At 41.0% G+C, this 25,102-nt stretch overlaps 1 protein-coding gene across 1 annotated transcript; it reads left to right on the forward strand.

The window, feature by feature from the left end:
- Positions 1-120: 120 nt before the first annotated feature.
- SLC39A13 (solute carrier family 39 member 13) lies at positions 121-25,102 on the forward strand. The gene is made up of 10 exons (XM_032226277.1): positions 121-206; positions 8,308-8,610; positions 10,153-10,266; positions 13,053-13,174; positions 14,029-14,181; positions 18,163-18,252; positions 20,656-20,706; positions 22,242-22,374; positions 22,496-22,595; positions 23,721-25,102. The coding sequence occupies exons 2-10, from the start codon at positions 8,340-8,342 to the stop codon at positions 23,794-23,796; spliced, it is 1,110 nt and encodes a 369-aa protein (XP_032082168.1). The 5' UTR covers positions 121-206; positions 8,308-8,339; the 3' UTR covers positions 23,797-25,102.

Below are 25,102 nucleotides of genomic sequence, written 5' to 3' on the forward strand. Positions count from 1 at the left end.
CCCCTAAGGTTCCCCCCCTTCGGTAACTACGTCGGAAGTGGTGCATCTGCTAAAGCCTCCGCCGGAGCGGGGAGGCTGGATTCGAGGGGGGATGTGTCCGACGTGGCTAAGTTTGGGAGGCGGAGCTGGGGCTGGAGGGGCGGGAGAGTCCAGAGCAGAGGCGCGCTGGATGGCAGGGGCAATCTGGAGCTCCCGGGTGTCAGACGGTAATGCATTCGGGGGTGGGTGGGGTGGGCGGGAGAACATAGGTCGGAGTCGTCCCTAAGGGAGAAAACAGCGTCCCTTTTCCTCCTTGGGTGGTGGTGGTGGTGAAGGATTGGTTCGGGTCGGGCCAAGGGGCTATTTGAGGGCAATATGCGCGCCGGCGTGGAGTCGATGAGGATGCTGCGAGAGATGCCCTCGGGAAAGAACAGCAAACCAGCTAAATCGCTTAATGCCTGGGGCTAAGGCGGCTCTTGCATGTCTTCCACGTTTAATCTGTTCCTCTTGTTGCTCATACTTTCATTATCCCTGTGGTTAATTAAAAGCCCGGTCGGTTGCTTTTGAAGGACTTTTGTGATGGCCAGCCTTGTAGACTTCCAGAATGTTTTAGAGTTAATTTCGAATTCCTCTCTAATCCTGTGGGAAAAGAGCTGGGACATTTGTCTTTCTACCTCACCATTTTATCTTCAGATAGAAAATAGCCCAAAGACTCAACTTATCAAAGTTTTAACCAGTCAGAACCATAGATTATCAAGATAGATAGATCAAGATATGCAAACTTTGCAGCCATCTACCTTGCCATTTAAAGCAGGCAGTCATCTAGGGGGGAAAAGACAACTTATTATACTGATAAAACTACAACTGTTTTAAATGAAAGTTGTCACAGGGATGTTGCTTCTCACATTAGCCCTACTTAATTTTAGTTACTATCTAATTTTACATTCAATCTTTGTTGCCTCATTTCACATCAGTAGTACTTTAAGCATGCCAGCTGCTCCTGTCAAATCTGTCCAACTGTTTATACATTCAGAAGTAAATTAATGGTATGGGATATGGAAACAGCTGTACTGGAAAAACAAGTGGATTTCATATTGTGATGTTTAATGAGGTCTGATCATCTAGAACTATAGGCCTTATCAGATGTGAGAGAGTGAAATAGGCCACAGATATGTTGTATTATAACCTTTTATGGACTAAAGTTTACTTCATCAGATGCAGCAAAAGTATTCCCTGGAATGTGAAATATACATAGGAATGGAGCAGAGAAGTAAAACAGTGATGTCAAATGTCAGTGACAGAATCCAGTTTAATTGCATGTCACAATTTTTCCTCACTATAGTGATTTCTTTGCTGAATTATACAAAATCTATAGGTTCCATTTAGTATGACTCAAGCTGGATGTTATTTATAGGAGTTGTAAGAATAATAATTCAGTACATCTGAATGACACTAGATAAACACAGGAACCAGTTCATAGATGGTGTTGATATTGTTGTATGGTCCCAGCCTGGCCAATTAAGAAAATGTAAAGGTTGAAATGATACATACCTCAGTCTTTTTTCAGCCAGACCTAATTTATATAGTTTATCCTGTTACCTAGGGAAGGAGACTATTAACAACAGCTTTTTGTTGATCCTTTTTTTCCTCCCAAAAGACTGCAGCCTAGCATCAGATGTGGAGGGGAAAAAATGATATAATGCCTTTTTTGCTTTAATTAAAACTAAAAATGTATTCCAAGTAGTGAAAAGTACAATCCTTTATGTATACAATTTGTAACTTAGAAAATTTATAACTTATTGTAGATGGGGTTTGTCATGAGTTACAGATAGGACTATCCACAGTGATTGATTGCATTGGTTGCAAAAAGGTTATAACAAGAAATTCAGAAAAAAAAGAATTGGTATCCTTGCTTAGATATTCTAGATAATTTAGGGAAATGATCTCTCTATTGCAAGTGGATTATTGTTAGCTAATTTGAGTTCATGAATGTATTGCTATCTGACTATCAAATTATGCTGATAATACATAGTGGTTTCTGTTTGCATGATTCTGCAGAAGTGTAGCAAAACACAAAATTTATGGGATAGAGAATTTGGTTTCTGTAATGTTTTCATTTGTTTCTTGGTTTCAAGGTTGAAATCACATTGCTTAACTTGAAAAATATCTGTCTTAATGTAAGATCTAATAAGATTTCCAGTGGTTGATTTCTGGAAGAATTTGTCAGTCTGTGACTAGTAGAATTAGAAAAAGAAACAGTAAACATCACAGAATAAATACTGTAAAATTAGAAAGGTTTTTATTTCTTGATGAGAAATTTGAATTGCATGGCTATAAAATTCCTGCCAATTGTATATATCAAACGTGCTACTTTAAGATGGAGCAATATTGACATCTGATACTTTTAAGGAAAGGCTGTCAGGTTAGATAAGATCTTAATGTATTAGTGGAAGGGCTTGATCAAAAGTAATCTAAAATCATAATACATTTCATTTTTATTTAAGAAAGGATGGCGGACTGTACACCTGTAGGATTAGAAATGCTGCATGGGAATGGGATACAATAGTCATTAGGGGAAGATGCTGAGAATGGAAAATCCTGAGGGGATGTTTTGAATCTCTCAGTGGTGCAGCTACAATGATTGGAAGCTCTGTAACTGTAGCTGTTGGCGGAAGATCAGGATTTTCAGTAGAATTGCAGGCGCTTGCTGCTGAACTATAAAAAAAGCTCTGGGAATGAATTTGCTCATTGCTATTTCTATTTCCGTTGTAGAAAATAAGATGACATTTTGTCTGCAAGCACTTGCATAATTATAGACAAGCCATGGGCTTCCAGAGGAGAGTGCCTATAATTTCTTTCTTTTTCCAGAATGGCTTGTTGGACAAGAGATCAGCTGGAAAAAATGTTAATGGACATCCTGTTCTCAGCTGTGTATGTAGTAGGGAGGAAACAAGGGGAGAAGTTCTGACTGTATCACCTAGCAGCTCCAAGAATCTCCCTTGTGGTTAATATTCTGGACTACTTCTTTTGCTTCTTCTCTTTACGGTGCAAGTTTACATTTCCAAAAATAATGTCCAGGAAATTGGGGATGCATGAAAGTGATAGAGGCTTAGCTGAGGACAGAAAGCTGCCATTGCAAGCAATTTAGAAGACACTGTGCAACTATTCTGCTTTTCTTCCTTAGTAAAATTTCTGGGATTTAAAAAAAATTAAAGATTGAAGAAGGACCAGAAAAATATGGGAAGGTTTGGAAAATGATGACATCTGAAACCCCCCCATCTCTGAATTTGATGAGCAGAGCAAGCTCTGAAAATGTCCTGCTTGGCCAGACGGACAAATGTGACATAGTCCCAAGCAAGAATATTTAAAATAGCTTATAATTATGCAGTTCAGGAATTCTAGAAGTTGTAGTCATAAAATGTTTGAAGGACACTAGGCTGGGGATAAAAAGCTGTTTTAAATCATTCAAATAGATACACTGATAAAAGCCACGTTATTGTTTTCTTGTCTAGTGTTGTTTCTCCGGTGACATGTTGTTCTCATTGACTTGGAGAAGTTATTCACACCCTGCAGTTTATTGCTTAAGGTCTTCCACAGATAATATGCCTTTAGGAAGACAGCTGCTCCCCAGCCAGTGATCTCAGCATAGCTGAGACAGATCTTTCCTTGGAATTCCAACGTGGATTGTGCTCTGAGTCAGCTTCTGGATAACCTCAAATGAGTCCTCAGGTCATGAGGCTGTATGTTTTTTGCATTCAAGCTTTTTCCCTGGGCAATCACAGGCGGAGTTAAATATAGTCAAATTTTCTTTGTTGATTGACAGGCAGAAATTGCTCATCTGAAACTTGATGATTTGTAGAGGAATATATGATTTCCCCCCCCCTCCTTTGGAAACAATTTATTTGAGTTGCAAGGAGCTCTAAAGATGTTTCCCTTGATGTCTCATCTTAAGGAAAATGCATGCGTAATACCCATAGACTGGACATATGTATATAGGATTCTTTGTGTTGTAATTAGAGGCATAGTTAAAATAGGAATACAACACTTCCGTACAACTTCCCTTTAATTAGTTTTTATTTAATACAAAAAATATAACAGTAGAGATCACAATAAAAGAAGAGATAGGTGGGCCTTTCATTAAGGGCTTCCCAATAATAAATTTGAGGTGTTGTCCCAGTTTGCTATCATCACCGCTGGTAGATGACAAGTCTTTCTTGCCCTGCTCCACATAGAAGCATACTGCTCTTGCTTCATGTTACCAAGTCACTACTAGATACAGCTTGATGGTAACACAGAAAATGCTCTATACCTTGAAGCTGACTCAAAAACAACTTATCTTGGTAGTGTCTGTGCAGCAAATTCTGTATGGGAAGCAAAGAAACATTTAAGACATTAGACCCACACACTGGTTTTTGATTTAGAGGAATTTCAAAACCCTAAGAGTAGTTCATGCTGCTGATAATAAGAGATATCAGTCTCTTCCCTGCAGCCTGCTATTTGGGAGGAAGAAAAAGAAGGAGATCAAAAAGAAAAAAGGGGTTTCAGAAAGATATCTTTACCACCTTTTGGCTCTGGCTGGATTCCCTGCTTGGCTCAGGTCTGCCTCCCCAAATAGTAATTTCATGAGGGTATGTGACAGCAACAACAGCAACAACAACAATAATAAAAATCAAACTCCCGGATGTAATATATGCGGGTACTACTGTGTTATTTCCGATGCTCCCAAAGTATTGAGGCTATTAGAATTCTTTTGATGGTTTTAACAATGTAAGACTTCTCAAAAATATTAAATGTTCATTTAATATTTTTGAGAAGTCTTAAGTAGATCACAAACCTGATTAAGATATATTTGATTTAACGCCTAGTACTGTCCATGTACATAAATAGAAATTCTACTTTAGCTTCCTTTTGCAAATGACTGTTTGTTCACTTTGTTTGTTGTGGGTGTGACATCTAAATATAATACTTCCATCCATGTATTGTTTTGTGTGTGTGTGTGAGAGGGGGGAGGTCTCCCGAAAGTAAAACAAAAACCGAATTATAAACACTGGAGTAGTCTGTTTCTTAACTTCTCTTTTACCACTTTGGTGTTGAGGGATATAGAGGAATATTCAGGTTAATTCCATGTATAAAAAGTGACCCAACTGACAATTGACTCCAGCCATAGGACAGAATCCTCTATCAAATTTAGGAGAGAATCCAAATGGCACATATATCTTCCAAAAGGGGGATGGCTGAAAAATTGCTATCCCAGATTGCTCCTTAAGACAATTGTTTAATTGTGACCAACGGTAGGATTACACATTTTGTGTTGCAGAGTATTTTGCCTACACCAGTTGGCTTTCACCCATAGGCAGTTTAATGAATGGGACCATTCACTGCTGATAGAAGGATTGTATGTGCTGAATGGAATAATACTTGAGTGTCTCATAGCAATTCACTCTAAGAAACAATTTAATGCCGCATGTCAGATATAGTCAGCCAGAAGTCCTAAATATGTGTCGGCTGTGACATTAACATAATAGCTTTATTTCTGTTTTGGGGGTTCCTTTCAAACTGTTTGGGAGGAAGGATTGAATTTTTGATTTTCTTTCTAGACAAGACTAATCCAACATGACTTAGTTTGATTGTTTAAAGGGACCATTTGGCCATGTGAGGCTATTGTAGTGTACATATTGGAAGAGTATGTATTTGGTTTGAATATCAACAGATCTGTAGAAATCCTGTAGTGTTCTTCGTTTCTGTAAATGCAACTGCTGAAAATGTAATAATAATAATGATGATTTATTAAACTTGTATCCTGTCCAACTCTCAATGTCTCTGGGCATCTCTCAACAATCAAAGAGATTACAATAAAATCAATAAAACATGAAAAAGAAAGATAAAAGATGACAAACATGACAGGCAAGATGGTATGAAGCCAAAGGTCTGACTTACCCTTGCCAGATGCTGGATGAAGAGCCAAGTATTCACTTCCCTTCTAAACAACAGCAGAATTTGGGCATCTGGACCTTGGGGGGGGGACTTCCAGAGGGTGGGCACTGCTGAAGAAAAAGTGCACTTCTAGGGTATCAATAGGTTACTTTGTTTAATTGAAGGAACATGGAGTGCACCAGTGGTGGGTTCCGGATCCCATTGCAACGGTGCAACAGGGCCGGGTGTCCACCACATGAACATGTGCAATGCATGCATGCATAATTACTGCCCACAACCCTCCCGGCACCGGTACACCTGTACCGGGGCGTACTGGTCGTAACCCACCACTGGAGTGCACCAACCCCGCAAGTTTGAATTAACTGGACAGATGTTATGAGAAAAGACAGTCTCTCAACTAACCATAGTCCATATCTATACTATGTAGAACTTTTATAGGTAGCAGCCACAAACTTGAATCACACCTGGGAGCAAACAGACAAAGATACTTACATGAGCATAACATGGCAAGCCATTACAGTGCTTGCACCACTGCATTCTGGACCAATTGAAGGTTCTGGGTGGTTTTCAAGGGCAACCTCAGGTAGACAGAGTCGTGCTACTAGGGCATGAATGATTGAAGCACCCTGCGATATAGGAAAGGACTCAAATGATGCACCATATGGAGTTGTGCAAAGGGCTTCCTAACAGAGCTACCACCTCCCCTTTAAGCAGGAACTGTGAATCCAGAAAGACCCTTAGATTGCACACCAATGTTGAAAGGGGAAATGCTACCCCCTCCAAGGTCAAAAAATGGAATATTCCTGGATCTGGGTGGCCCAAATACCCTATTCAATCTTAGTAGAACTGGGTTGGGAGATAGTTCCTCTCCATCTAAACCTACATGACTCCAGACACTGGATCAGAACCTTGACAGCTTCACTCGGCCAACCGGGGGTTGAAATGTATGATTTAGGATAATCAATTTACTGATGATACTGAATCCAAACATGGGGAATCTAAAGGCCCTGGGAATGGACATTAACAGCTGGGAAACTTGACCTCTGATCGTTCAGCTTGGAGGCTAAAGAGTCAGCATGGCTTCTCCAATTCGAAGAGACACTTGTTCGGCAAGCTGAGGCAAAGAGACAGTCCCAGAACCAGTGAAATCTGGGGGCTGGGCAGGGGACAGAATGTATCTGCCCTCAGTGTGGAAGGGATTGCCACTCTCGAATTGGCCTTTTTAGCCACACCAGATACTGCTTTAGGACCTCTTTCCACAGCATAATATTATAGTCTTTTGAAACTGAAGGATGCCAATGGACATGGAACCCAAACCAGTGGATGACCTCACCCCACAGTTTCATGTATGTTGAGCAAGAGAGAGAGAGAAGAACCCTGCTGAACCCCACAAAGGAGGGGCCTAGGGAATGATTTTCCTAATCAGCATTGTCTGGAACTGGCCCCAGACAAATAGAGATAAAATGATGCTCCCAATCCCCAATCTATAGAGCCAACTCAGAAGGTGAACAGTATTGAAAACTGCTGAGAGTTCAAGGAGCAGAAGAATGGATATCTCTTCCTAACAATGTCTGTTCTGCCTAAGGCCTGGTAGATGGAATCCATTCAGGAAGGGGAGGAGCTAACTGGCAATTGGTTTCTCAGCTGAGCCAAAGGCATATATCCTCTTTTTTCCAATGTTCTTTCTTTAGAAGTAAGGGGTTTTCCTAGGCAGATGACAAGCACATACAATACTTGGGAATGAGTATGCCCCAATACTATCCCTATTAGAATTCTGTGGTGATTTGGGTATGGTATATGTTACCCTGCTACATAGATTACAAAGATGACTGTTGTTGACTGCCGTCCATTAGGTGTAGTCCCAGGTATAGTGAACAATTGCATGACTACCTTTGAGAAGGAAATCAATGTAGATGAGTCCCACCCCGTTTATTTTCAAATCTATTTATGAAATAAAATAATTCACTCTTAATCTTGTAGCCTTTCCTCATTGCAGTCCTGATCTAAATATTTTGTAAATCACACATTTACATTGTCGTTAAGTGTTAATTAAGGGGATGAGATCTTCATTCGTTTGGATCTTTAAAAGTCCCTCAGTGTCTCTCCTCAATTAGCCTTGTAGGTGAGGGCATGAGAAATTAGCTCAAATATTTTTATTTGCTTACCTCTTACATACATAAGAACAAATCAGTCAGGAACTGCGCTGAGTGACATTTCCTTATTGAAAGTCAACAAAACTGGATTAACGTTACTCTTCTTGAAATAAAAAGAGACATAATCTGAACGGGGGCAAGGAGAATGCTATGAGAAAGGTGATTTTCAATTTACTGATATGAAAAGAAACATAAACCTGGGTATAGAATGGCTAATCTTTTTTTCCCCTCTTGCTTTCAGGGATTATCCAGCCAGGCTGATTCCACAGAGTCATGATGGAGGAAAGGTTGCTCCTCCGTGGAATTCTCTTTTTCCTGTTACTTAATGTCGTCTGTCAGGCTCAGGATCTTCCACAGAGCCATGCAACCCCAGGGATGAGTTCCCTCTGTGAAAAAGATGCTGGGTCCTGGAGATCTGTATTCAGTGAAGAACGCCTGGATGCCTGGATCTGTTCTCTGATTGGCTCTTTTATGGTGGGATTGAGTGGGGTTCTTCCTCTACTGTTCGTTCCTCTCGAGGTGGGAGCAGCATTGAAATCAGAAGGTAGGTCGGCTCTTCAACAAAGCATTCTTGTTAGTCTTGGCTATCATTTCTGCCTGTTCTCCCCAATCAGTGAATACCAGAGATAGCATCTATGTTTAAAGCTTTTTATGGCCTTCTCGAAATGTAGTAATAATCAGTTCTGTCATTTTTGCAAAGTAACTTTATAGCGAAAGGCGAGGCCTCATATTTTGTTCAGTGAATAGTTTAAAAGTCACATTGGACTTCACCCATCGTACTTTATCCTGTTAACCAAAAGTTCACAACCCAAGAAGTGGAATTCTCTTATTTACTTAAAGGAAGGTAAGTAAGTGGTTTTGCATGTACTTTAGCATTTTGTACTATTTGATTTCCAGTAGTTATGGCAGTGACCAAAATATTAGACAGAAGATTGAAGCAGGGGTGGGCTGCTGGGGGTTCGCAGGGGATTGGAAGAACCTCTAGCTACAATTCAGTGCAGTTTGGAGAACCCCCAAATCCCACTCCTGGCTGGCCCCGCCCACCCTGCCCCACCCCTCCCAGGAGTCTCCATGCGGCCCATTTTGGATACAGGTAAGTGCTGGGTGCGCAAGGAGGCTTGGGAAGGGCGAAAAAACGGGCCTACCGGAAGTTCAGGAAGGGGAGGGCCTCCGGAGCCCAGGAAGGGCAAAAACACCCCCTCCCCACCGTGGTTCAGGAGGTCAACTAGGCCACATCTACCATGGCCATACCCACTGGGCAACTGGGCAGAGAACCCCTTGCTAAAAATTTTGAAGCCCATCCCTAGATTGAAGCGTTCCTCCTCACTGACCACAAGAAAGCCAAACACCTCAGTGGCTTTTCAGTTTTTGTCAGATAGTATCCACCAGGGGTGGGTTTCAACTTCCAGGAACGGTGAAGGGCCCACCCGCCCGCGCTCCTTACCGGTCTTTGAAGGCTTCTGCGCTTCCATGCAGGCGCATGGCACATACAGCGCCTGCGCGATTCTCCGCGAGCAGCTGGATGGCACATACAGCACCTGCGCGAGTCTCCGCGAGCAGCTGGAGCATCGCGCAGGCGCTAAGACGCATGCGTGAACTGCGCGCGTGCACGAGGATGCCACCGGCCCCGTTCCAACCGAACCGGTTGGAACAGGATTAGCAACCCACCACTGGTATCCACCCAGTTTGTATGTCTGTTCTTCTTAAATAAGTGTGTGTGTTAAATCAATCAATATATTAACTTCTCTAGCAAGCAATTGGATCTTTAGAATGTCCCCAATTTGTTTATTTGCCAAAGGGCCAGGCATCAACTGCCTGGCTTTTTTTCGGTTTGGGTCCAGCACAGATGGCAGCGGGAACCTTCCAGCGTGCAGCTTTTGCTGCTCTCAAAAGTGCAGTTGCCAAGGTCTTCCAGCTGGCAGGCACAATTTAGAGGTGTGAAGTATATCAGTGCTTTGTTGGAAGCAGTGGATCTGAGCTAATTAAATAGCAGCTATCTTTTTGTATTCAAATGCGCTCTCAGACTTGTCATATGGAGCAGAATAAGACCAAGCCCTGAAGTGACTGGCTGCCGTTTGTTTTTCAGAGGGATCGCATCGAATGAAGCAGCTGTTGAGCTTTGCTGTTGGTGGGCTTCTGGGTAATGTGTTTCTCCATCTGCTTCCAGAAGCCTGGGCTTACACTTGTAGTGCTGCTGCAGGTAACACCCAGACCTATATCAAGATAATGAGACAAGTCCATTGTCTGTGAAGATAATGTTATAGATTCTGGAATTGATTCATTTCCTGGGCTTGCAATCATAGAAAAGCCTGGTATGATAAAGAATCAGGCACAGCCATCATATATCTGTAGGTGTAATAAAGAAAAATATAGACAAATTGAACACAATTTCTAAAACCTCTGTGCGCTGTAACGCTCTTGGATGGTGAGGAAGTGAAGCCCTATAATTAATAGATTGATTAGTAGAAGTGGGATTTTCTGACCCTGTAGTACACCAGGAGCACCATTAAGAGAGGCACCTGTCCTTGTTTTGCTATCTGCTTTGAATTTGCAGAGGTTACCTTTCTTAAAACTCTCGTCCCTAGTGACTCTTCTGGAATGTGTCTCCATTTGTTTTCTTATCTGGCCTCTGGGCTTCATCACCTCACACATGTCTGCCTGTCATGCTTGCTCGGCTACAGTCAAGAGCTTGAAGCTGACCGTAGTCCATTTAATCAAAGGTACCATATAAAAACTTCCCAGGCTATGCCAGGAGGATGCATTAGCTATTGCAAGCTGCAGGTTTCCTGCTGTGTATATAATTTAAGAACACTTGGTTGCTAAATTTTCAGCTTTGAAAATGCATGGTTATAGCCAGAGTTGTACATGGTACTTTATTCAATAAATCCTTGTCTTGTTCGAAGTCTAATGCATAAAACACACAGCTTTCAGGACTTAGGCTTTCAAAACAAAATCAACACTCTGTAGCAAAACCTGGACAGGCAAGAAATTACATAGATGAAGGTTCCAGGAAAAAAAAGAGATGAATATATAGTAGTAGCCAGAAAGAAACAGAGTTATGCAAACTTACAGGCTCTTAGTTTTAAAAAAAATAATTTCAAGGGATTAACTGTAATCTAACTTTTAGAAAGGGGAAAATCAATTTTTTTTCAAGAGTATAATGCTGGATACTATGTTATCACTAGATTATATTAATCATATAATAAAGCATTAATAATGCATCTATAAATACCTTAGGCATTTTGGTAAAAAAAAAGCTACCTTTGTAATGTTATTTATACCAAAACTCAAAAGTAGTGATTTCCAGTGTTAGTTCTCAGAAATAGATAGACTATAGCTAACATAGTCTTTTATCACTAATCAAAATAACAGAGATGATGGGATAATATCAACATCTGAGGAGCCAAAATTAGTGATATTCTGATTTTGTGATTTCTTTTGATCATCTGATTTTTTAAATTTTTTTATTATAAAATTTTTAAAGCCCATTGATGTATTTTATGTTTGTAACTCTGAGTATATCAAGAATTCTTTATACAGATAATTTTTGGCTCTCAGAATTGCCAGTCAGACTGTGTTGTGTGTGAACAGACTTTTCAACCCTGAGAAGTCTCACAGGTTGCCTCATTTAGCAACTATTCAAATGTATGAGGTTATAAAAAATAGCTTTTTCATCAGTCCTCACATTTATGACTGTTGCAGCATCCCACAATTATTTGGTTGCCATTTATGTGTTTCATAACTGGCTAATTAAAGTTAATGAAGAAGGCTGAAGTAAAATCATAAATTATGTTTTCACCAAATGACCAAAGGGGAAATGAAGTTATAAGCCTGTTTCAGTTATATGATTTTCCACTTAGTAATTTAGGTGTTTAGTGTTGGCCTTAACTGTTGATGCTAAGCAAGTTGTTGGCCTTAATTGTTGATGCTAAGCAAGAATTACCTCTATCAATTTGCTGGTTGGAGGCAGAGGCCATATTTGCACAATACTTCAGTCCACCCACTTGTAAAACCCTTCAAATGCATCTTGCCTCCCTCCTGCTACCAAGCCATTGCAGATGGTTGTTTTCCTACTGCTATTAATAGGAAATTAGTAACCTGATCCCTGCCAGCTAGCTGATCATGTGATCACTGACCAGCCAGGACCAGATGGTCTAGTTTCCTGCCATTAATTATACCAGAGTCCATTTTCTGCTGGTCAACTGATCATAATGATTGGGGGTAGGGCAGGGAAACCAGGTCTCCTCACAGTTGCAGACCCATATGGCTTATGACTAATGGCAGTTGGTTACCCGTGGATGGTACAAATCCATGCAGTGTTATATTTATGACCATTCTTGCAGCCCCAAGTACTTTGTGACCCACTGTAATTCAGTTGGAATTCATTGGTCTATATTGCAACAGATAAATTTCTTACCCAACTCCTGAGTGCCAAATATTTTATTTTTCCTTGACCTAAAACCAAGACACTCTCTGATGAATCAGAAGGCGGTAACCTAATGAAAAGAGGGTATTTTATGTAATAGCAATAGCAATAGCAGTAGACTTATATACCGCTTCATAGGGCTTTCAGCCCTCTCTAAGCGGTTTACAGAGAGTCAGCATATTGCCCCCAACAATCTGGGTCCTCATTTTACCCACCTCGGAAGGATGGAAGGCTGAGTCAACCCTGAGCCGGTGAGATTTGAACCGCTGAACTGCTGATCTAGCAGTAGCCTGCAGTGCTGCATTTAACCACTGCGCCACCTTGGCTCTATGTAGCAGGAATCATAGCGAATATTTTAAGTTGCAGTGTGGGAACCTTAGGATTTTGTTCTTTGTTTTCTGGTACCTAACTTTGGCGACAATAGAGAAATGAAACATGCCCTCTACAGTATCAGTTTCCTTGGGGATGCTTAGAGCTGGGAAGAATCATCCTGGGCAGCCGTGATTTTTAGGTGTACAGTAGGAACTGATTGCTCTACTTCTTCTCCCCACTCTTACAAGGAGAAGGGCAGAGCTTCCAACAGCAGAAGCTTCTGGGGCTCTGGGTGATCATTGGCTTACTGACCTTCCTGAGTGTGCAGAAGATGTTCCCAGATAGTGAAAAACAAGGAAGCACCAACTTGGTGAGTGGACTGTGAAAGGAGCACTTGCATTTGCTTTAGATATGGCAGGATATGCAGTTCTTTGCTCCGCATGACACTTTATCTCATCTGTCTCTTTGAAGCTTCCTTCATAGGTTAGGAATTCAGTGTATACAAACTATGGGCGAGAAGAAAGGCATTCATTTATTGTGCCCCACAGGAATCTTCTGCTAATAGTGAAAAGCCCTAAGTACTGGATCGAATTTCTCTCTTTTCCAATTGTAACCTCCCTTTGCTTCTGCACCGAGCATATACTGTGCAAATATCTAGTTTCTTAAAGTTGTATCTGTGTATCTTATAGCTATGCGGTGCTTCAGATTTAATACCAAATATAGGTTTTACAGCGCACAAGGATACAGATGTAACACCTGCCTGCTGTTCTTTCAAAGTACCCACATTATTGACTGGAATCAGGTAGCAGCTTTGGAGGACAGTCCCATAGAAAGGCACAGTTGCTTTTAAAGAGTTGCAGGCAGATGTTACATACATGCCCTTGTGCACTTGAAGCATCTTTTTGGAAATGGATTCAAAAGCCTACATTATCTTTAGTATATACATGCAAATTTCAAAATAGCCATTTTTCATGGTTCTTTTTTAAGTGTGTGTTTTGGGGTGGAGTTAAGAGAGACTGAAGTAAATGATATTGATTTTGCTTCCACGGCAGGTGTATAAATGTGTGTTTAATTTGTGTGGCTGTATTCTCACTTAGTAAATATTCAAAATGATGCCTTGTGCGTTGCCTTTCTAATGGGATGTTTTAAAGAGAAATAAGAGAAATCTCTTAGCCATTGTTTGATGGACACGGATAAAGTTCAGTCACTTCTTCATGATTTTAGATTAATAATTGCAAACCAGTTACTGAAAGAAACCTGAATGGCAGCAGCTTATCTATGCAAGATACGAACACTCCAGTCCAAAGAAAGAAGTCCAGCCCTGCTCATTGTAATGGGTCTTCTCATTTACTCTCATCTTCAACTCAGAAAATCAAGGTAAAACATTTATTGATGGTCTCTAGAGATCCAGAGGGGACGCGGTGGCTCAGTGGCTAAGACACTGAGTTTGTCGATCAGAAAGGTCAGCAGTTCCGCGGTTGGAATCCCTAGTGCCGCGTAACGGAGTGAGCTCCCGTTACTTGTCCCAGCTTCTGCCAACCTAGCAGTTCGAAAGCACGTAAAAAATGCAAGTAGAAAAATAGGGACCACTTTGGCAGGAAGGAAACAGCGTTCCATGCGCCTTTGGCGTTTACTCATGCCAGCCACATGGCCACGGAAACGTCTTCGGACAGCGCTGGCTCTTCAGCTTAAAAACGGAGATGAGCACCCCCACCCCTAGAATCAGGAATGACTAGCACATATATGCAAGGGGAACCTTTACCTTTAGAGATCCATGGCCCATAAAATAGACCACTTGAAGAAAAAACTCAAAAGAAGTTCATGGCCTGCTGAAAATAAGCAAGTGGGACAGGATTCTAAAGAAGAGAAACTAAAGAAGCAAACTTTCCATTTGTTAATCTTTGTACTATAAATCATAGAGCTGCTTTATATTGACTGAGACTATTAAGACACCCAACCCTGTATGTCCCATTATCACATGTGGAAGTCTTCTCTGTTTTCTGCCTCCTTGTATAGGAGATGCCCAGGATTGCATCTGAGATGTTGCATATACAAAAGATGTCCTCTGCCACTGAGCTAAGATTCCATCTCCCATCTCAGTGCCCCGTATGCCTGGTCCCCACATGTATCCTCCTTAAATTTAATTCTTTATCATGCTACATTTAGAGAGAGAATAGGACTAAGTAAGTGATCTGGATTCAAAGGGGGAAAGTTGATTTGTAATACCTGCTGATATTTCCACAAAGAAGCAAAATACACATTTGATTTAAAGATGTTCCAAGATAGGTGACATGCCCATGCGGACACATACCAAATCCCTCCCCCGCCCCCTTTGAATTCAGATTGTTGCACAGCTCTAATAAACAGCCAGTATCTGGATTCTAACAATGTTCTTACTCTGCAATCACTAGAGCAATGCTCTTTCCTGCAGTGCAGGGACTCTGTATTTTTAAAAAATACACTTTCCAATTGAGGGGAAAGGAGCTCGGTCAGACATGCTGTGTTCCTGTTGAGAACTATCAGGGCATATAGAGTTATGCCCGTCAAAACACAGTAATGCTGAATCTGCTGAATTTTGTATTTGTGTGTTTCTAGGGACCATTGTTTAATTCCGTGTTGCTGTTTCCAAAGCAACATGCCTCCTTGTTCCCACATTCAAATTCAGATCTTTACTCATTTCTTTATTAACCCGAATACATTTATTTTGTGCAAATTTACACTCAGAGAAAAATGAAGGATCTTTATTCCAGATCTTTATTCCAGTCATAGACCGGCATAAGGATTATACAATGAAAATATCCATAGGTGAATACAATTGCATGGAAAAGTTTAGGCACCTTAATCAAGCTGTATGATTCAATGGATCCCTAGAGGAACAAAAGCTGGCACAACCTCTACAAAGGTCAATACAACATTTCCCCGCAGACCTGAAACCACAGTTCCTCTTCATATGCAGTCCTTCCCAGTTCAGACCAAGATAGAAGTGAATCAAGTTTCAGAAGTTGGGCATTTAGTCAGAACTTTGTAATACCTCTTTTGGCAAGAATAACAGCTTCTACATGTTTCCTGTAGCCAATGAAGGATCTTTCTACTGTTTCCCTTTGAAATGTCCCCCTACTTTTCCCTTGCAGATCTTTCCTAGCTCTGCCACTGTCAATGTGTGGTGGGAATTCTTTTTGGACTGACGATGTATTGTTCTTTTGCAACACAGTGGAGGCTTTTTTGCTTTAAAAAAAAAACTATTTACGGCAAATATTTGTAACAAATATTTACAACTGAGTCCCACTGTTGACCCAGTATTGGGTTTCCTCCTAAGTATACCTCCCAGAGACGATCTCCCTCTAGCTCTTCCTCTTTCCCTTTTCTTTCTGATTCTTTTCCCCATTTTTGGGTTTGATAAGAGGGAGAGAAAGAGTGGAAAAGAAAGGAATGGGCTGGAATTTACTGTAGTTTGCTCAACATGGCTTGACATTCTCCTGCTGCTTCTTTATCAGGCAAAGAACCTCTCTCGGGGTGCCCAGTTCATTCCCAAAGACCCGGCCTTCTACAAGACAGCTGATACACTCCTTTCCCTTGGTGAACTGTTGCCTGCAGCCAGGCTTTCTCATTCTAGGGCCTTGGATAAAGTTCTAGTCCCTTTGGGCCTTCATGTCTTTTCTTTCAGGAAAGCCACTCCTGGACTTTTGTTCTCCCTTCCCACTCAGAAGCCAACAACTGCTTCATACATTTAATTTCTTTCTCCAACTTTTATGTCCAGCCACTCTATTCACTCTGTGGACAGACTTTCCCTGTCTCTCCTTCTCTCCTCTCCTTTTCTTCCTTTCCAATTTTTAGCCAGATCAGCAGTATGCCCCTCAACAAGGAGGGGAGAACGAGGAGGGTCTCTCTTCCCCTCCCCTCTACTCCCCAACACCTATATAATAGTCTGGGGCAATGGGACTGCTGTCTCACATCTCATCACAACAGACTGGCACATCAGCCATTAATGACAGCCCAGTGGCAAAACCTGAGCTCCCTTCCCCACTTTTATTTACTGCAAAGGCTGCCTCACATGAGCAGAGCTGCAGGCCCCTAAAACTGATATGCCACAATCTCACTGGGATTTCCATAATACTCAAGTCTGGGTAACAAGAAGGCCATTACTAAAAGCTTTATCTTTCCTGTAAATAACTCATGGTCACTTTGGATCTATATTTCAGACCATGTTGAAATATCCAACTTCTTTTTAGCTTTAGTTTCTTCACTGACAGTGAGCTGTTAGTTTTAGGACCTGGTGATATTTAGATGGAACCATGCCATCTGGGCAATATTCCTTGTGCTGCTCTCTGCCACATAAGCCCAGAACGTAATAGTTGGCCAAGAAACTTTTTTTCTTCAGATGTTTTTCTGAGTACATCTTATGTGGTTGTGACTGAACAATTCACTTTTTATTTCATCACTATAAAGCCCTTTGTTCCAAATTTTCCTGGATTAAGGTTTTCTTCTGCCTGACTTTAATGACAAAGTTGAAAGAAAACTGCAGTGACAGAAATCTTCCAAGCAGATCAGTGTTGCAGAAGCAATGCTGTAAGCCTCTGATAACTATTCCAGTTTTAGAGCAACTTTTAAACAGGTTGTTTGTGTTGATACATGGATTCTGTTTTTCAGAATATCCATTTCTTAAGTGTCCCTCCCATTTGAAATTTCTAGCTGGAATGGGTTCAATGTTTTTATACCACTTTGTAACAGCTTCATTTTCAAATGTTCAGATAGCTGCTTCGAGAAACCCAGTGGTTGTTGAAAGTAAAAATGACAACAATCACAACTCAAAGGTTAGAAGAATCAGAATATTGTTCTTCTGTGGTATTGACTTTATTTCCTTGTAGGCTGAAGAGATTGATCACCTTTTTGCCTTATTAAAAACATTACTGTTAGAAAAAAGTAACCCTGAATCAACTGTAGTTTATTCATCTGCACTTGCCATATTAATTGTTGCCAAAAGCTCATAAATACTAAGTATACATTCAAATTTATAAAAAATATATTGTGTTTAGCTTTATATCATGAAGTTGTTGTGTCAGGCTCTGTCAACATCAGGATTTATTGAAACATACAGTTTTGACTAGATGTGCCTTTCCACGCAACTGTACTATACATACACATCTGGGAATGTCATTAAGCTGTGCTCATCTAGAGTAAGCAAGATTATACAAAACATCATTTATGCAAAAGCTAAAGTGCATGAAACAAAAACCAGGAATGGAATACATGTTTTCTGCTTTGCTTGTGAAAATGGCTGTCTATGTTGGTTAATGCTAAAGCTTTTGAATTCCTTTCTTTTTGTTCTTCTTCTTCACCACTTCCCTTTGCCCTGGGCAGATGAGTGGATATCTCAATCTCTTGGCTAATACAATAGATAATTTCACACATGGCTTGGCAGTGGCAGCTAGCTTCCTGGTTAGCAGAAAGGTAAGTTCATTTCTTTAGGAGACTGGCTCTCCTTTAACAACATGAAGATGATTTTAAAAGACCTGTACCCTCTTCCCCAAATATATTGCTTCCTTTACTCTTAACACAAATGTAGTAAAAATTCCATCTCTATCCAATATCCAGTCTGCTTATATCGAATATTTATTGCTACCTTTGGGTTGTGGCTTGGGTGGTGCAGGGATACTGTTGTGTATTGTTCACCTTGTTGCACAACAATCTCTCCTTCTAAGCTAATCAGAACGATATCTGGTAGACGAGTATCCAACACTTTTTGTTTTGAAAGTCTTTAGTGTCCACACTGAAGTTGTGCAGTAGAAATGGCTTAAGATCGCAGGCCCACTATGATCATTGGTCTAGCCCAATTTCTTCTGGCTGCACTTATATAGGACATATAGCAGGTGTGGTATTTGATCGGTTCCCATGATCCCAAAATGGAGGAACTTTTTAATTCCATTCACATGGACAGATTGCAGTCTGGTCAGTTTAGATTAATGGCTGTTGTAAACCATCGTAGAATTAAAATAGTCTGGTCCAGTACTTAATAGATCCAGGAGTTTGATAAATAGGCTTGGGGAATTTCTTGCCTTCATTTGGGCAACAGAGTTAAAGCCTTGGCAGATCTGCAAAATTAGGAGAGGGGCCCAGATGAAGCTGCCTTCTTCCCAATGAAATACAGTGGAGGAAGTTTTAAATGCAATTGAAAGAACTCTTAGGGCAAACTAGATTTTACATATAGGGGAATAGCAATAGCAGTAGACTTATATACCGCTTCATAGGCCTATCAGGCCTCTCTAAGCGGTTTACAGAGAGTCAGCATATTGCCCCCAACAATCTGGGTCCTCATTTTACCCACCTCGGAAGGATGGAAGGCTGAGTCAACCCTGAGCTGGTGAGATTTGAACCGCTGACCTGCTGATCTAGCAGTAGCCTGCAGTGCTGCATTTAACCACTGCGCCACCTTGGCTCTTAGATCATGGAGTAATGCTACTCCATGGGTGGGGATGCAGCAGAGAAGGCTGACTTGTCTGCTCTTGAGAAGTGTCCAAGAACTGAAACGAATGTAAAGTGTGGCAATTAGACGGCTATCTGGCTACAAAATGTAGGATTCACATGATACCTTTCTTAAAAGATCAGCACTGTTTGTCACTTGCTTGCTAGGTCAATTGCTTTTTTTGTTCATTCATTTCATAGTATATATTTTTAATTTTGTAAGCTGCCTTAACTGTTATATGGACTTTTCTGACATTTTAATCATATATACATAAATATAACTTTTGCCACCAAGATTACATAGGAGGAGGAGGAGGATGATGATTCATTTGATTTCAATGCCATCCAATGCCAGATAAAATCTGAGTGGTTTATGATATATAAACATGAAAGAATGTGATGGCCAAACTAGGGGAACATGAAAAGTCATTGTAATGCATACACTTAGTGCAACCTATCAAACACGCAGTATTCACTTAAGCTCCTTCCTCTCCATCGTTCTCCTTCCTCTCTAAACAGATAACTTGATCCATGGCATTGCCAGCAGCAGGAAATCCGGGATTTGATTCCCTCAGTCAACTGATCAAATAGTCACATGGCTGGCAAAGTTTGGATTGTTTAGTTTCCTGTTGATTATGGCAACAGAAAACTAATAATCTGTGCCAGCTAGCTATGTAGATGATTAAAAGGATCAGTTGGCCAGTAGGAAAATTGGAAGAAGGAATCTTTAGGCTTTATTGTTTAAGGTGGAGGACCACATGAGGTCATGGGCCACCGATTTGTCTATCCATACTCTTTTAGAAAGCCTGTATGATATTTAGGAAACAATTTCATATTTTTTTATGTTCCTCTTTAATATTTACAACAAAGCCTCCAAATTCCACTTGAATGTTTCCTTTAAGTATTCTAAATGCTAAAGCTGCATAGATGCAGTGGTGGGATTCAGCCAGTTCGCACCTATTTGGGAGAACAGGTTGTTAGCTTTCTGAGCAGTTCGGAGAACCAATTGTTGGAAGAAATCTCCTTTTGTTTTTCCACTTTACAGTGCTAATCCTGCAAGGAAGGCAGGAAGGAAACATTCTGGTGTTGTTTCTAGCCTCATCTTTATTGCCCTGCTTACAGAAACTGCCACTCTGATTAACCCTTATTACATTGTAACAGCTAAGGTGAAGTGCCCATCAACATGAGTGATGTTGAGTTGGCCACGCCCACCCAGTCACATGACCACTGAGCCCTGCCTACCCAGCTGGTCATTAGGGCAGAGAACCGGTTGTTAAATTATTTGAATCCCACCACTGCATAGATCGTCTCAGAACTATGTACTGCTGCTATTGCTACCCTGCTGAGCTATAAAAACATCTCATAGCTAGTTTTGTCTCCTTGGTTTTTTAGGTTGGACTCCTTACAACCCTGGCAATTCTTCTACATGAAATACCCCACGAGGTGAGTGCGTCTGGAATATGCGTGCTGGGAAGCGGAGCTCATGTTGAGCTGGGTACATATACAAAACATTGGTAACCCAGAGAACTTTGCAGACTGATGCAAGCCAAAAGCAAATAAATCTTTTCTTCTGTCACAAAACAGCATGAATGCTAATATTGGAAGAGAGGGGAGAGGCCACCAATGGGTGTGAAGACATCCTGATCATTTTGTTTCTTTTTTCCCAAAATGACGGTAAATATTGCTTCTTTTTAAGCAATTAGAAGTGCCGTCTTCTATAAGGCAAAAACCATGTTCCCAATCTGGTGCTCTCCAGAGATATTGGACTATACCACATCCAGATGTTTCAATGCATAAGGACTCTTATGTTGGAGAAAATGCAATGTGCTGCATCTTAACTTAGGCTTTGTCATTAATTACCCCCAGCTGTAAATCTTGGAATTTCTTCAATTGTACATATTGTACATATTTATTAAAATGTTTCAAGCCTAACGTATACAGTAAAGCTTAGGCTGAGATATACATAGTTGGTAGAGCAATTCATCCCATAAATTGGAGGGGAAGAGGAAATTCATAATCAGCATAATAATTTTCTGCATGAAGAAGAGCTGAAGAAGCTTCTTAGATGAGAAGCAAAAGATTTTCAAAGAAAAACCAGAAAGTCCAGTTGCCTTTTGAAAAAGAACCTTTGGGACAATCTGCATAATATCAATATTATCAACCTTATGGAAGAAAGCATTCCAGTAGTCCCTCTCTTTTTTTCTCTCCTTCTTTTTTCTCTGTCTTCTAAGTGCTACTTAAATAGGAGGGTACGCTTAGTGCAAAGCTTATGCCACAGTAATAACATTGGCAGCAACCGCAACAACAGCAAAAAAAGATAAGTAGCAGAATAGATGAGTTAAGGATTACTAGGTTACTATGTAATCCTTGATTTATGACCACAATTTGAACTAAACTTTCCCTTCCTAAGCAAGATGGTTGTTGAATGAGTTGCACCCAATTTTATGACAGTTTTGCCACAATTGTTCAATGAGTCACTGCTGTTGTTAAGTGGATCATGCAGTCATTAAGTGAATCTGGCTTCCCCGATTGACTTCGCTTGTCAGAAGCCAGCAGGGAAGGTCACAAAGGGTGATCATGTGGCCATGAGATGCTGCAACCGTCATAAATGCACTCCACTTGCCAAACACCTGACTTTTGATCCCTTGACCCTAGGAATGGTGTAACGGTCATAAGTATGAGGACTGATTATGAGTCAATTTTTTTCAGTGCCTTTGTAACTTCAAATGGTTTCTAAACAAATGGTTGTTTAAGTCAAGGACTGTCTGTATAGTCTTTTTCTGTTGTTTTCCTACTAATTCAATAAAAGTAACAAACAAATTACTAAGCCACTATTGATTACCACCCCCAGGAGCCCAGTTTTAAGCAGTCACCTACCCTCCATGGAACAGCTTAAGTAACACGCCGCAGCCACCATAACCATTTTCAGATTGGGTGTCTTACTCCTGGATGCCACATTCTGTTTTCCCGATCTGTAGGTGGGTGATTTTGTCATTCTCCTCCGGGCTGGATTTGATCGCTGGAGTGCAGCCAAGCTACAACTCTCTACAGCTCTTGGGGGCATCCTGGGTGCCTGCTTTGCCATCTGTACTCAGTCACCAAAAGGGACAGGTAAGTTCTTCAAATGCAGAGCAGATGTCTCCATTCCCTCCAGAAGCTCTCAATGTGTTCACATAGAATATGAAATATGGGCATCCCTTGGTTCGTAACGTGCTGTTCATTATCTCTTCAGGGGAAACCATCGCTTGGATTCTCCCTTTCACCTCTGGAGGATTCCTGTACATTGCTTTGGTAAATGTGGTGCCTGATCTCTTAGAGGAGAAGAATGTTTGGTAAGAGTTGCTCTAATGGTTGTTTTTTTTAATGAAGAAAAGTTTGAACAGCTGGAACAAAAGGGAGTCTAGTAACCCAAAGACTAGAAAAGCTTTTATGACATATTTTTTTAAATGAGGAAAGGTCTATTAAATTCCTTTGCCTTCATTGCTGAGGATTGCTACACACGTGGACCTCTCTCTCTCTCTCTCTCTCTCTTTCTCTCTCTTTGTGTGTACTCATACATATATACAGAGAGAGAGAACCAGTGTTTTTCAATCTTAGTTTTTCATCTCCCAGAAATCAAAATGTTACATCACTGTGTGACTAGACTACAGTCTCCCAGGAACGAAGATTTGAACCTCAGTTTCCCCTGTCTAAGTCCGACACTGCGAAAGTATTCATGCAGCACATTTAACCTGGTTTACTGAATTAAGCTATTTTCCAGCCTCCCATAAACCTTGAATCATAAATCCTTAGTTAAAATATGTTGAATCGTAAGCTCTTAGTAAAAGTCTGGGTTTAATTCAACATGGAAAGTCCTAGCCCATCCCCTCCAACTCCAAAACTTGGCATTTCAAAGGCATTTGTTTGATCTTTACTTAATGCAGTTAAGCATATTGTATAAATACCAGGATGTGGTGGCTCAGTGGCTAAGACACTGAGCTTGTCAATCAGAAAGGTTGGCAGTTCGGCGGTTTGAATCCCTAGCTCCGCATGATGGAGTGATCTCCCGTTATTTGTCCCAGCTTCTGCCAACCTAGCAATTCGAAAGCATGTAAAAATGCAAGAAGAAAAATAGGAACCACCTTTGGTGGGAAGGTAACAGGGTTCTATGCGCCCTCGGCATTTAGTCATGCTGGCCACATGACCACGGAGGATGTCTTCGGACAGCATTGGCTTGGGCTTTGATGAGCACTGCCCCCTAGAGTCTGGAACGCCTAGCACATATGTGCGAGGGGAACCTTTACCTTTATAAATACAAGCATTTAAGTATCTCATTTGTTAAAAAAAAACAAAAGCTTTTATCTGCAGTTCTCTATACTGTGACTCTGTAGTAATTGCCTTGAAGGTCCAGGAAAGATTTTAAAAAAATAAGTGGGTGGAATTAATCTCATGCCTGTCCTTCTCCTTTCCTTGCCTAGGAACTCCGTGCAACAAGTCCTCTGCCTTTGCGCCGGCATCGTTGTCATGGTGCTTTTCTCCTTCACTACCAACTGAGGGGCTCCGGCTTCTTTTCTGCTGTTTCACAAAGCTGCCTCCCCTCTGAAGTGTTACAAAGGAGTCAGGGACACCTTGCGTGCCTGCGGATCTGACTGCTGCTCAGGGGCGGTGAACAAAGGAAGCAAAGTCTTTTCTTCCTCTTCTTCTTCTTAAATGGCACAAAGCTAGACATCCAAAATTTTTGAGAAAAGATGAGGTGTTTTTTTTAAAAGAAGTGTCAGGGTGTCTTTTTTTAAAATAATAATAATAATTTAAAGGGGGGGGGGAACCAGCAGTGGAAGGGAAGGACCTCTTTGGGTGGAACGGATGGTAGTGTGCCTGTTAGACCAGTCTGTGTGCTGGGATCACTTGGACAAAACTCCAGAGTGAAACAGAAAGCAAGATCACAGCCCTGCATTGCATGCAGGCAAAACATACGTATGTGTGTCTGTTTCTCTCCTGGCCTCAAGTACGTCACCAGCAGCAAAATGCTTGGTTGTGATTTGACATACATTGGAATCTTACGTTTCCCCATCTAGCTCAGTATTTCTGGACTGCTGGAGACTTTTCACTGTTTCAGCTAGAGAGTTTTTTCCAGTTCTTTTCCTCTTTGAAACCCTTTTAAAAATGGAGACAGGAGGGACTGAAGCGTGTTTCCTACTGCTTTGAGGTCTTCCCTTCCCATAAAAGCATCTTTGCACTTTTTTCTGAGATAGACAATCTCATTCCCTCTACCTGTATGGGATTCCAGCTTCTATTTCTCCCAGCCAGCATGGCCATTAGCAAGGGACTTGGTTTGGCGATCCAAAACATCTGAAGGGGCATCCAGGTTTCCTAACCTGGTTCTAGAATGGATGATTTCTTACTTCTAAAGGTGGGTAACCTGAAAATCTGACTGGATTCAGCTGAGCCCTTCTTAGGCTTCTTCAATACGTTGTTATTATGAAATCAGGAATTACATTGGAAATGCCTACATGGATTATTTAATAACCCTATTTCTAGCCGTCACTTTTTTCTCAAAACTAGAATATTACCAGTAATGGGGGACGATGGAGCTCAACTCCAAAAACTTCTCAGGCCCCACAACTAGAAGATACAACCTAAGAAGGCCAACAATATCCTTCTTCCAAATCTAGCACTCAATGAAAAAGGTTTTCATTTATTCTGGCTATGAGGTAGCTTAAAAGTAGCAGGATTAGTCTTGTTCTGCAGCTTTTTGGCTGCAGCTTCTTTTTTTTGACTCATTTGTCAACTATTTAAAAGGTAAGACAGACCTACCTTCTCCTACAGTGGATAAGAAAGAACTTGATAGGAAACACCCATG

The sequence above is a fragment of the Thamnophis elegans genome, chromosome 1 (genome assembly GCF_009769535.1).
Source record: "Thamnophis elegans isolate rThaEle1 chromosome 1, rThaEle1.pri, whole genome shotgun sequence".
NCBI classification, from domain to species: domain Eukaryota; kingdom Metazoa; phylum Chordata; class Lepidosauria; order Squamata; family Colubridae; genus Thamnophis; species Thamnophis elegans.

Coding starts and splice junctions, on each gene's coding strand:
- SLC39A13 (XM_032226277.1), top strand. CDS start 8,340: ATGATGGAGGAAAGGTTGCTCCTCCGTGGAATTCTCTTTTTCCTGTTA. Junction 14,182..18,162: donor CTTCAACTCAGAAAATCAAG/GTAAAACATTTA, acceptor TGCCCTGGGCAG/ATGAGTGGATATCTCAATCT. Junction 22,375..22,495: donor TCAGTCACCAAAAGGGACAG/GTAAGTTCTTCA, acceptor TTATCTCTTCAG/GGGAAACCATCGCTTGGATT.